At 39.6% G+C, this 13528-nt stretch overlaps 1 protein-coding gene across 5 annotated transcripts in view; it reads right to left on the bottom strand.

The window, feature by feature from the left end:
* SEMA3D (semaphorin 3D) overlaps positions 1-13528 on the bottom strand; it is a 147443-nt gene that overhangs the window by 35378 nt on the left and 98537 nt on the right. For all 5 annotated transcript variants that reach the window (XM_075024728.1, XM_075024726.1, XM_075024725.1 and 2 more), the window contains 3 exons: positions 6335-6449; positions 5850-5919; positions 4359-4503 (listed from right to left, as the gene is read on the bottom strand). In XM_075024728.1, coding sequence (XP_074880829.1) covers positions 4359-4503; positions 5850-5919; positions 6335-6449 — 330 coding nt within the window. The remainder of the gene's footprint in view (positions 1-4358; positions 4504-5849; positions 5920-6334; positions 6450-13528) is intronic.

Genomic DNA, 13528 nt, shown 5'->3' with positions numbered 1-13528 from the left:
TGATAGAAAAGGCTGACACAAGCGAGCATTAATCTGAGGCTAACTGAGCTGAGACCAGCTAGGTGAGTGAACTTGACTTTGCAGATGGCACTTCGTAATTCTCTGCTGACTTCTGCCAGTGTGAAAGGTGACCGGGTTCGCAGCGTTTCGAAAGGCTGCTATGAACTGAAAGGTGATTCATGTTGGGGAAAACAGGTTGGTAAGTAAGGGGAGGTGGAGGAGGCTTTTGCAGGAAAATAAACCCATGAAGTGAAACATTTCACTTAATTAAGCAGCCCCATTTACAGTGGGGAGATCAAAGGAGAGAGGATTTGGATAAGCAAAGAATGCAGTCTATCCCATAAAAGATCAGGTGAAAGAGGAAGATAAGTCTAAAAATAACAAGGGAAACCTGTGCAACCCTCAATGTTTTATGAACACACTTATTAAAGCAGCAAAACTAACCAGACAGGAGGACAGGGGGAGGCTTTTTGGCAGGCGGTATTTCTCTGTGGTTCAGCCAAGTCCCAATAGGATGGACACCACATCTCAATCAGCCTGTGTACTGGATTAGCAGAAGAAATAAAGGAAGGTGTTTCACTGAAGAAAGGGAGAAAAAGCAATAGAGGGAGAGAAAAAAAAAGATTAAAAAGATTGCAGGAGAATCTGAGAGCTTGCAAGGGAACTTTAAAAAAAAAACAAAAAACACAAAGAATTCAGGAGCTCAGGGCCATATTCAGATCTAGAGTGGAAAGGCATGAGACATAAAACTCTTCAAATGGACAAAAGCAACATGCTGGGCTGTTTCTTCTTGTAGCTAAGAAGTGACTCAGGCAACAAGAATCTTACTTTGCTGAATCAGAGATCTGTTTTGAACCTTTGGCAAATCAGTTAGTAAATATGTAGCTCTACCAAAATATTTGGTGCTGCCTTGGCTAGCAGAGTCCTATGTTCTGCAGTAGATCAGACTAAGTGTTAATCTGCATCTTTATATACTGACATTCCTCTCAAAATCTGACCTCAATGACATTTACTCACCATCAATGAAATGAGGATGACTCCTGTGTATCCTATCAGAATTTCCAAATTCTGGGCGTTATGAGTTGCTCTCATACTGCGATGGTTACAACTAACTAAATAAGTTAGGAATGTTTTTCCTTCCTAATTCACTGAAAATCTTGTTCAACTGCCTTTTGTGATTACTGGGAGGGCGCTGTGAAAACCCTGTTTCAGAATACAGAACACACTTTAAAGAAAGCCCTTGATGATTTCTTTACCAATGGACAATTTCCTGGGTGAAACCCTAAGAGATGGGAAGAAAACTGGATTTCTTGGCTGAAGACAGCTACAGATACACAAGTCCAATTTTTAACCAGTTAAAGAAGACAGAGCAAAAACTCCCTCTGTGTTCCAATCGCCCTTTGTTTCGGGGCTGCCCACTACAGGTTTCTTCCATCTCTTTTTGTTTTTTTGGTTTATTTTCCACCTTCCAAACTGAAATAGACGCGAAGCCTTGCGTCTCTTCGATTCCTATCATTTCCACTTGCTCGTTAGCATCGCTGGGGGAAGCCAGAGGGAGAGAGCCGCGCGTTGTCCATCGCCCACGGTGCGGAGGGCGGTGGGGGGGTGGGAGGGAAGGGGGGGTCCCCCATCCACCAGGGGACACCCCCGCTGCCCCCCCGGGACACGGGCTCCTGCTGCCCGCGCGCTGCTGGGCATTGCGGAGGCATGATGTCATAGGCGTGGCGGGAGTTTATCTGGGACGTAAATTGCCGCAGGAAGCGTTTTGTCAAAATTCCAGTATCAAAGTGGTCGCAGGCTCTCTGGCGAACAGCTTTATTTACTTAGGAGATAAAGGCAGCGGAGCAGAAAGTTAAATTAGGGTAAGCAGTCTCCTGCTTCTGCAGAAATGCTGAAAGGAAGGCAATGCTTCTCTCAGAGCCAAACTTCAAAGGAAACGCATTTCCTAGCATAGCCATTTTTAGACTTTGTCAGTAACTTAAAATGTAAGAAATATAAAATCAGGGCAGTGCTGGCTACGCTAACTGTAGGCAGCACTTAGGCAGACCTTAAATTTACAAAAAGTTCTAGCAACTTAAAAAAGGGTAGGTTACCCCTCTTTGGCTTTCTTCTGAGCATTCCTGAACCACCTCATAGCTGGCAAGAAATGATGAAATTAACCTTTAAGGAAGAGCATTTCAGCATTCCTACTGCAGTGTTCTGCAGGGGTGTAGCATGCTGCTGCTTTTTCTTGCCTTTGAGCACTGCACTACACTGCTTTTTCAGATCCCAGTCAAAATCTGTTCATAGCCAGAGGTTTGGCACAGCCCATTATAAGATGAGAGCATGGCATGGATCTACTTATTTCGATACCCTATATTAAACTACTGAGCCTGAAGCATGTTGCAGTCGCTAAGACAAAAGATAAATAACTATTCAGCAATACATTTACCTTATCTACATAGCAAATATTATAGATATATTTCTTCTGAGGGCTTTCTTCGGTAAAATCCACTTTACTTCTCCGTCCTTGGTCAGACAAACTCCTACAGAAAACCACTGAGTATGGAGGTCATAAGGATTTTTGTAAGACCCTTTTCTCACAGCTGTTATCAGGTGCTTAAAGGAAGCAATTGGAGAGTTAAGGGGTGGCTTATGGAAATTATCCATTTATTTTTAAACTTTCCAACTTTTAAAAAACTTGCAAGCATGGCTATTCAAATCAGTGATAAAGATCAGCATTGACATGCTTCAGCATGACATGTTTCCTTCCTTGCGAATCCCAGCTCAACCATGTGATGGCTAATACACTCAAAAATGCAATGAGCTTATGACCCATCTATCTGTGCAGAGTGTTCATCCTTATGGGGCACTCTGAGTTTTTCAAAAGAGTTATTTTAATCTCTTTATATGCCATGGGACCAGCTATTGTTCTCACTGGCACCATTTTTGTACTTAAAACTAAATGCATCTGCACTTCTTGACCAGTAATGGAGTTGCACATACTTAAAAAAAAATAAAATTAAATGTAATCTTCTTTTCTGGGGCACTGTATATTCTGCATGAGAGAGAGATGCGTAAGCCTACAGTGCCCAAATTGTCTAAATTAGGAGCGCATTTGCTCTAGCAGCGCAGATCCTAGGCAAGCCAAATCGATCTCTAGAGCTGCCCTAGACTTTTTAGAGAGCGGTGCCCTCTGCCACGCGCCTGCGGTGGAGAGGAGGGAATCAGAGCTCAGGGCCTGACCTGCTGAAGCCTGGGACCACCGAGTGCAGCAGACAGCAGGGGCTTGGATCACGCAGTTGGGTCCATTGGAAGGATGATGAAGAAAATGCAGAGACAGGAGGAAATGTGTGAAAACAAGAGCTAAATAAGCTAGATAATGCGGCTTGAAGCAAAGGTTACACCAGTGCTGATATCAGAGAAATCGTGCAGAAACACCCAGGTGGTTTCTAGGCAAGGTGCCAGCAGCAGCCCAACCTCAGTAACTCAGTGTTTGGCTGGATTTATGCAGCTGCCTAGTACTAGCTCACTGAATACCTGACCAAGATAATGTAAAGCCATCCTGGATAATATCTGTCTTACACTTAAATCATTGCTCTTTTACATTATATGTACTAGGAGTTGCTCAAAGTTGTGATGACTGTAAAAAAGTAGATGCATTTTTTGGAAATACCATTTTCTTCCTCAGCTGTAATGTAGGTCCATGCTTTTCCAAATTTAATACCAAGACAGGAGTGGGGGAAGAATTCTTTAATAACTCTTTCAAAATTTTCCTCTTTGTTTTGGCCTGATTATTACATCTGAAGTCTAAGAGTTTGGGATTTAGAAGTGTTTCCAGATATTAAACTTCTCTTTTCTTCCTATCACTTATCTTTCATCACATAAAATCTCCAGCAGCTAACTCCTTATTTTACTTCAAAACACAACACATGCACAAACACACAGAATCAATGACCATATCTCAAGGAACAGGATTTTAACAGACACAAAGATATCAGAAATACAAGACTTCAAATAAAATACCTCATCATAACTTAATGCTCCGTAAAGAAATGCCTTTGGCTTTTGATGAAGTGTTGATGCCTTAGAGGTGATCCCAACAGATAGAAATATAGCTGTACAGTAGGAGACCACAATATGAGAGACAATCAGGAAATACACAGTCTGGGCACAACGTTATCTGAGAGACATGGAAAAATGTATATTTATATACCTACAGGGTAGGTAGAAGTCTGAGCTGTCAACAGAAGGGAAAGGGTTGAGAGGGTAATTTGAAACATCCTGAGTGGAAAATATAAATTACCAATCCGGGGAGGGGTGTGAGGTATGATTGCTTTTGAGTAAAAATAGAAGTATGTAATTAAGGAGACACTTACTGTACCAGGTCTGGGATATGGGATGCGACCTTCGTATTGCACCCACCGATGATCCACACTCTCTTTGTGAGCATAAGGGCCATTGAAAACAGCTCTGATATCTGCCATGCTGTACACGCAAACCGCAGAGCCCTTGAAGACAGAGCTGAAAAAGAAGATGGATGGATATGGATATTGCAAACACCGCTTCAGTGCATGCCTCATCCAGTGAATTAACTAATTCCACAGAGTCTAATGGGGTTTGGATCAGTCCTGCACCTGAGAGCTGATATAAGTGGTGCTAAATAACAGACGATGTGTACAGGTCTGATAACTACAGATATTTAATGTCACTGCCATTACTGGTCAAAGCTTTGCTTGGTGAAACCTGGACTTAACCTTTGGGACCACTCAATAGACCACCATTTTTTTTCTAGTGGCTGACAGTTTCCAGCTATGTTTTATTAGCTATTTTGATTAGAATTTTCTGCAAATGAAGGACATTCCTTTACATTGTGCTCACATCTGGAAGTCCGTATATTAGTGATATTACAGATGATGTGCCTGAGAATTACAAGTTGCACTGGACAGACAATAGAAAGGAATAGAAATAAACATTTATTTCTTTTCCTGTGTCTTTTTCCTTTTTTTAACATACTTTTCTAAAAAAAACCCCAAACAGTTCAGTTTTCCAAAGAACACCATGCCAGGCTTTTGAGTGGCATGCACCTTAGTTACTTCATATACCATTTCATTCATTGTGCAACATTTCATTCAATTTTAAATATTTTATGTAGTTATATATTCTATGGAGCCACTGTGTGGCTGCTTTTGAGTTAAGGAGTGCCTTGGCAATTCTTCATTGCACTCATACTCTTCAGCATTCGGCTATTCCTTATTATTTACACTTAATCCAAAGGTTCTGGAGACAAAAGAAAGAATTATTTATTTCCTTTCTGACAATTCTAGATAGAGCACGTCACTATTGCAGCTGAGAGGTTCATTAATTAGTTATTCTATCCCCTTGAGATAAAGACAGGTTATTCTTCCATCAACTCCTGTCTATAAAAACACTGAAATATCACTTTAAAGCATAGTAGGTTTTGATCCTAAGAAACAGCTGATGTCAAGTTGTTGCTTACAGAAATAATGCTTCACGACAATGATTTGTCTTAAATAGTAGCTATTGGTTGCTCAATAAATATGATTGAAATTTGCAAATTCAACTAGATGAGGTTGAAATAAACTAGCATGCTTTTGATTGTTAAATTTTCATTATTTTTTACAATCATTCTCAAAAGTCAGTCACACAGAAGTTTAGGGACATAATTTATTATTTCCATTTCTGAAAATATTGTCCTTAGTGACTACAGCCCCAATACTGCAAACCTTATTCAAGCAGTCTCTCACTGCTCTCAGGAATTGGGATCTGGTAATAGAAGGGTTTAATAAAAGGCCTGAGTAAGATCTTCAGCATTTGTTTCCACAGGCAAACGTGATCCTAACACATACCTTGTTGTAGTGAATACTCCATATACAAGCGGGTTTCTCTCGTCTCTTGTAGAAAGTAAGAATATATCTTCTGCAATGGGAAAAATGCTTTTTTTTAATTAAACAGCCACTGAATATTTCTGCATTTACCATTTATAATTTGAGATTTGTAAATATATAATAAAACTTTATTTTTGTCTGAATTTTAATTTCTGCCATGTGAATTTCTGCTAATATTCTTAAGTTTTTCCATTTGCAGATAGTTTGTTTTTTATACAGAATCAGATTTTCACTTTCCAGCTTTTGGAGTGAAAGGGAAAAAAAACATATTTCTGATCAGAGTAATTCCAGTTAAAATCAGGGACTTCTGATAACAGTCACAGATATTACCAGCACTGTTTGCAAGAGGAGTAAAATCAGAACAAGACAAAGTGCTTCTACACACAACAAAAAAACCCCAAGCAATACTGATGTTAAAATAGACCACTAAAGATAAATCAACTTACGCAGCTCATCAAAATGTGTGTCTGCTCCTTCAGGACCAGGTATCGAACACACAAGCCTGGCTTTCAGAAAAGTAGTCCATTTGTTTATTAGGCTCCTTTGACCTCCCATATCATTCTAATAAAAATATAATTAAAAGACTTAAGTATCAAACAAATAAGAAGAGTTTCAACATATGATATTCGATGGTAGCACAGTATTGACTGTGCTTCTTCAGTCTGATTCCACAGTTTGATCTTACCATAACAACGACAGCCTTTTTTTTGCCTTTTCTTTTTTTCTAAAAGCTGTTTTAAGTAGCTCCAGTAGTCACTTCTCAGCTCAGAGAGTGGGCAACTCAAATTTCCTAATTATACCCAAATCTGTTTGCAAAGTTCTCTCACCAGCTCTACAGCTGGAATGCTGTGAAAACATATGTCTCTATCGTGTGATTTCTTGTTCCCTGTGATGCTAATTTTTGCAAACAGTTGCTCTTCAAGAATTCTTTACAAACCTAATAATACTACAGAACATTTTGGATAGATTTCTCAAAAGAGAAAAACTATACTCATCAGCAGTTCTTGCAATGTAAATACTGGGCTGTTTGTTTTGTGTACATAGTACAAAGATACACACATTCCAGGGAAAACCAGTCATATTATTTTAATAATAATTGTTATGGAAATATCAGCCTATCCCCCACAAAAGGGATTTTTTTTTTTCCAGTTATTTTACTATGGGTTTCCAAGATATGAGCATACTTGCCAAATTTCCTTTAGTCACTGGAGAAAGAAAAAAATCTATAAGGGGTCACTCGAAATTTGAATTACCCTTCTGAAGGGTAGGTGTCCTTCTACTGACTTGGATCAGTAGAGGGGTGTGGTGAGAGTGGATCTTAGAAGAAAGTTTTAAATTTTAAGAAGCTGGAAGTAGGAGTTTGCTTAGAAGTTTACCTCCTTCCATTCAGTACATGAAAAATCTAATGAATGACATTTATCTGCCTCCTTTGGCCCTGAATAACAGATCTATTGAGGTTCTGCAATGTTATTTAGGCCCCAATTTTTTTCATACTGAAAACTGTAAGGGCAATGATATTGCAGCAGGAACCAAGAATTCAAACACTTAAGAGAAATGTTTTCAGCAACACTAGTATCCCAGCTATGGGATCTGAATTACCCCATGAAGGTGCCTACTTCTTTTCATTTATAAACTCAAGCTTAGGGGATCTGGGCTGTAAACTTAAGCACCACAAATTTAGTCATTAATATCATCCTCTACAGATTCATTAGGAGAAATCACTTTTTTGCTAATTGGCTTTGCAACTCTGAAGGTATAGAACCAGCCATTAGGAAACACTGGGTGGTGGAAATTACGTGGTATTTCCATAGATTGTTTTTGGCTCTTCAGGGCTGTATCATAAATATTACAGACATTCAGAAAGATGGTTTTAAGTGCTGCAATTCACTTCACAAGGAGTAACACTTCCCTGGTAATGCACTCTAACCGTTTTCCCATTTCACGTACTTGCTACTTTTAAATAGGTTAGCTCAGTTGGAAATGATTCCTGTTAATCTATCGCCTTTGGAACTCCGGTTCTTACAATAATTGCTACCTCCTCTCTTGATTTCCTGAGGTCCTGCCAAGCCTGAAGCTTTGCATCTAGCCAACAGATTTATTACAAAGGTGTCAAAATTAGCAGCCTGAAGCCAATAGGAAAAAGAAGCTCTGCATGTGTGTGTTCTGTTCAAAGGCACAGCAGATAAACTTTGTGGTGTAATTAAAACCAAACAATTACAAAGATGCAACAAAGAATCTTAAAAAGCAAGAAGCGTTAAGCTTTTCCTTCCTCTGGCAATTCGGATTAGCTAAGCAATTATGTTGCAGGGCTTCTACTTTGATTTCTGGTGGATGCGGTGCAGCATCACAGGAGATGAGATGTCTCTAACTGCCTGGCTAGGATCAGAAAGTGGGGAGGAAGCAAGATGTGATGGGACTGGAATGGAAAAATCACCCTTGTCTAGCTCCTGCTCCTGTCATCGCAGGCGTTCAGAGTGTGCAAGACATGGGAAAATACGTACTTGTGTTTTACCACTCTTGCATCGTGATCCAACACAGCATTTTCACAAATGCTTATTTTAAATATATCAGTAGTTCCACTGAGTTCCTAAAGAGTAGTGTGAACCAAATACTGTGCTCAAAGGAAGCAGTCTTAGCAAGGGCTATGTGCTTTAAAGTATAAGATTCCACTGGATTTAAGATGTATCCATATTTCCTCACTCTCAAGCCAGGACACGATGTTAACCATGTTACTTGAATTTAAGAGGCATTAGAACAGACATTCACTAGGTGTGCCTTACATATCCAAAAGTTGCCAATAACACTGTACAGTTTATAAAGGAGCAAGGGGAATTCAACGACCAGCCAGCACTCCATGATCTACCAAGTCCTTCTGGTGCCAGAGAGTGACAAATTTATGGTGCAGAAATGGAGAGACTGAAAAGACCTTTCACTGATTTACACAGTTGCACATATAATATGCTGACATATCCTCCAACATGCTTCTTCCTACTGCCATGGCTGAATGAAACAAAATGTACATTTTGTTAGAAGGATGTTTTTGTTTGTGTTTTTGGGGGGTTTCGGGGTGGGGGGTGGGGTTGGTTAGCAGCCATATAGTACTCTTCAATTCTTTATGTCATCTCTTAATAATAATGTCTTTGCTTTCCTTATAAGTGTCCGGGATTCACTGACTGAGAAAGTGCAGGAATTGACAAAGGCCGTGGCTATTTTATCTACAGGTAGAATTAGCTCAACTCTGGCCAAGGAGGTTCAAAAACTGTTATTAATATAGGCATACCTTTACTCCTGGACTCCCAAGTAGTAGTTGTCTTATTAAGATCTGGAAATCTCTGTTTTTTGCAGAAAGTGCACTCCTTCCTTCCTAACACTAATTTCTGGTGCATATCAGGTCAGTCTCTGACACGTCTTGAGGTTTCAGGTGCTGGAGAACATGCAATTATTTTTCTTTCCTTCAGACCATGTTGGCATGAACTCATTAGCTTTGCATCATATCTGACTGCTCTGTTGCAGATTCCTTGGACCATCATAGTTGATGATTATTGGCCTCTAAGAGGCTGGACAAAGGACATATTGGCCCAAAATCTTTTTGAGACTGGACTGCTACAGAAAGAAGACAGTCTCTTCTGTGGAAAAGATTATTTAATAATATGTCTGCGACGAATCGCTGACATGCTCAAATGTTGTGAGCTGGATGTAGAGCATGACGTTAATATAATAAGATGTACAGCCTGGGCAGTCAGTGGATTAGAAAAAACGGATGGAAGAGAGAAGATCACCAAAGCAAAGGCCAGTCAGCGCATAGGTGAACAGCAATAAGAATTCAACACAAAGTTACAGAATTCTAAAACTGACGGACGATTTACACCAAGCAAGGATTTGCCTCAACCCTGCTGTGTGGTAAACTGGATGCACTGAAGTGATTTTGGGTGAGAGATGCTGGTACTGAAGACAAAGAATGGTAAATATTTCAGGTAGGTGAGACAAGAAAAGATAAATTTAACTGCTGAGAGAAGGAGAAGGCAGCATGAGCAAGCCTTTCATTCCAAAAATATGGCTAACCCACTTGTAACAGATGAGCAGCCATGAGTATCTGAAATTTTATCTCCCAAAATATCACTTCTAAGCACACTGGATTAGCAGCATTTACTATAAACTCCATTACAGTACAGATGAAGGCACTTAGGACTGCATATTTCTTTCTGAATATAAATAAAGGTTTAATTAGCACTTACTGCTTTGTAATCTCACAAGCTGTAATAGATACCAACACTTCCGCCTGAAATACCTTCTTTTTAACAGAAAGAAGTGCCTGTAAAATCTTGGTTACTTGTGTTTGCCTGAGTTAGAGATTTAGATAATTGCCACCTAGAAGGTGGGCAGTTCAATCTGTCACCTGTTGAGGAAATATTACCAAAAAATATCACAAAGATTTAAACAGAGAAATTATCTAGATAAATGGTGGAGTAATCCAATATAATTTTAATAAATCAGGCAGACTTTTGTTCTACAGAAGTCATAAAATTTCAACCCTTTTCAATGAACTGGTTCTAAAAAATAATTTGTTGGAGTGAGAAATCAGGTTTCTACCAAACTATATTAAGAATTCAGATATCTGATGTACAACTTCCGTGAGTGCAGGTAAGTGTATGGCTTTCTGACATGCAGGAAGAATGCTGTTTAAATGCCACAATGTAAAATCTGTGAGATAAATTAAGGTCATATCATATGCCTTGCTTGGAAGACTTCCATGGAAATCTCAGTTTTCTGATCTGCAACTTATGTATAACAGCAAAACAACAGGTTTTTCAAACCCTTTAGTTAAAGATAAGTTTATCATGAAAATAAAAAACATTAGGAAAAAATATTGCTCTATGAACAAATTATTTAAAAATCAATTTATATTAAAGACTTTGTTGTATCTATTTTCTATTCTATCATAGGTTATATATTATATAAATGTAGCTTCACTAAAATGCACATTTTTGAATCCAGTAGGCAGGAAAACAGATGGCAACAAAGCTAAAGAACATCTGCATCTTTGGGGTTTAAAATGTCTTATTTGTTTGTAAGTAACAGTGACAAATTGAACATTAGAACAAAAAGTGCAGTTTTCTGAAAATCAATCAACATCAAAGATGTCAAACACTGTGATTCATAAAAGTTTAAAGACAGTAATTATCTTGAACAGCCTCTTAAAAAAAAAAAAAAAGGACAATGAGTGGAATTTCTAGAAGCAGGTTATTAATTAGAGCCAGTGGCAAGATGTGCAGAAGGACCATCAAAAGTTAATTCCTGGCCTGAATAAAAAGAAATGCTGGAGAACAGAGAGAAAAAGTGCTGAAACTGCAAAAGGCCCTGGAGCCCTTCTCCTGTGTGAAGCCCAGCTACATTACAAGGCCACCAGCAACAAATGGCATGCCCTGCAGCAAAGCCTTATATTACGGGAAAAAAAAAACCCAACCCTTTCTAGCAGACTTTATAAATGGAGAAAGAGCCAACAATCTTCGGACTTCTGTCTTCAAATTAATAGTTCTTTTTTTAATTATTTCATTTTATTTTGCATATTCTTGCCCTACCCACCTCTGTTAGGTACTGACCTAACACAGGGAAGTAAGATTTCCTCCTTTAGGAATTCAGGTTCAAAATTTCTTGTCCAAACCATACTGATGTAAGATGAAAGATTCCTCCCATGATTTCATCAGGCTGTGGGTCAGATCCAAAAACATCAAGCAACACATGAAGTGAGACTTGAGAGAGGATAAAAATACACTTGCGATGTAAACAAGAGAAAGGAGGCACATGCCATTTCAGATCTGTGACTGCTCTGCTATGGATACCTTGAGTAAACCTGGGAAAGTCAGTTCATCTCTGTGCCTGCAGCCCCCATCTGACAGCAAGTGGTGACTCTGTCTAGTAATTTTGCTATTTTTGTGAGATTACAGAACCTTTCGTGGGGAAGGTTTCTTATTATAGGATTGCGTATTGCTTCATATAGGACAGCACCAACCTCTCTGGACACTGTGGATATTGCTGGTGTATAATACTTTTGCTGCTTGAACCAGTTGATCCAAAGATGAGGATTTGAGTGGGACTCAGCCTCACGTACTACATGCTTACTCACAGCGACATGCTTTATCAAGTCTAACCTGGCAGAATGATGCAATTCTTCAGCCTACAGACTGTGCCTTGCAAGGTCTCCACCACTGCAGCAGCATTTGCACACAATCAGACAACAGAACTAAGGGTGCAAACACGCATAGCCCCCTGATGGCAGAGTTGCACATCACCTCAACAAGAATGCCTGGAATAAACTCAGCCCCCCTGATTTCCAGGGTGATGCATCAGCCTGGTACTTCTACAGTGCTCCTCAGACCATCAGAGTGCAGGCTGCATGCCCTTCATCTTCTCCAAAATCAGAAGTTCCTCTAGATTTGTGTGGCTTGGACATTAAGCTTTTCCATAGGCAAACCTGTTTTCAGAGAATTATTCTACGATAATTTTTCACATCTTTCTTGAGAGCTCAATACCATCACAACTTGAAACAGAAAACTCATAGTCTAGAGCACAGAAGTGCAAAACCCCAGACTGCTTTTTGGCCCCCTGGGACTTGTAATTTTTGAACACTTTCTGAAATCATTGTCCATCACAGTCCAGAACCTAATGCACAACCTGTCCTGGCTTCCTGCTTATTTTCCCCATCATGAGACAGAGGCATCGTGTCAGGCACTAAAGGGTCCTCACCATTAGTGCAGTATATTTACTGATCTCATAACTTGTCACTGCTCTGTACTGGCTGGCTTCATTCCCATAGTGTAAACCACACTGCTTGTTGCAAAAGGAATTGGAGAGGTTAAATAGTATCTTCTACAGACTAAGATTATAAGGCTGTGGACCAAATCATTCATTGAGCTCTGTGCATGTCCAAAGTTGATTGCACAACCAGGGTCAAATATAGATCTCAAAACCAAAACAAACAGAAAAGCTAAATATTTGACTCAACCCATGCCCTTGCCTATCTAGACAGCAGGATTAGGCAAGAAGGGCACACATATCTGTAGTCATCAGCATGCAGGAGTGCCGTGGCTACTGTCGAGCCTGCTTTTGGCTTCCTCAGCTGAAATGAGTAAAAGCCCAGCAGGACTGAACCACAGAAGCCTTTGGCATGAAACCAGAATGAAGTTCAAGTAGCTGAATGGATGGCAGGATGACCAGTGTCATTGGAAATGTGACATGAGACCTATGGGTAAGGATGCCACTTTGGGCATTCACATATTTCTAGGCATGAAGACAATGGGAAAGAGGGTCTTGATCGCAACCATAGCAAAAACTACAAGACTGTAGGCCACATTTGCTGTGGAAAAGCCCTCTGTCTGAACTATGAGTGAGAGAAACAGTGTTTTAGCTTTAAGTTCCTGCTCCTCAAGCAGATTTGTTGTTATTTCATTCAGAATGGCAGTGTACCCACATTAAGCATGCATAACTGTTTGGTTCACTACAGAAAATGTTGATTTCTATTTTGAAAAGTATTTAAACATCACACCTAGAGGTTTCTACTGAATTATCTTTGGATGGGATCCAAACTGGAAAATCTAACTATACAGCAAAGAAAAATTCTGGACTGTTACTAAGTATACCAC

This window comes from Buteo buteo, chromosome 4 (assembly GCF_964188355.1).
Source record: "Buteo buteo chromosome 4, bButBut1.hap1.1, whole genome shotgun sequence".
NCBI classification, from domain to species: Eukaryota; Metazoa; Chordata; class Aves; order Accipitriformes; family Accipitridae; genus Buteo; species Buteo buteo.
This window is presented reverse-complemented; position numbering and strand designations above follow the sequence as displayed.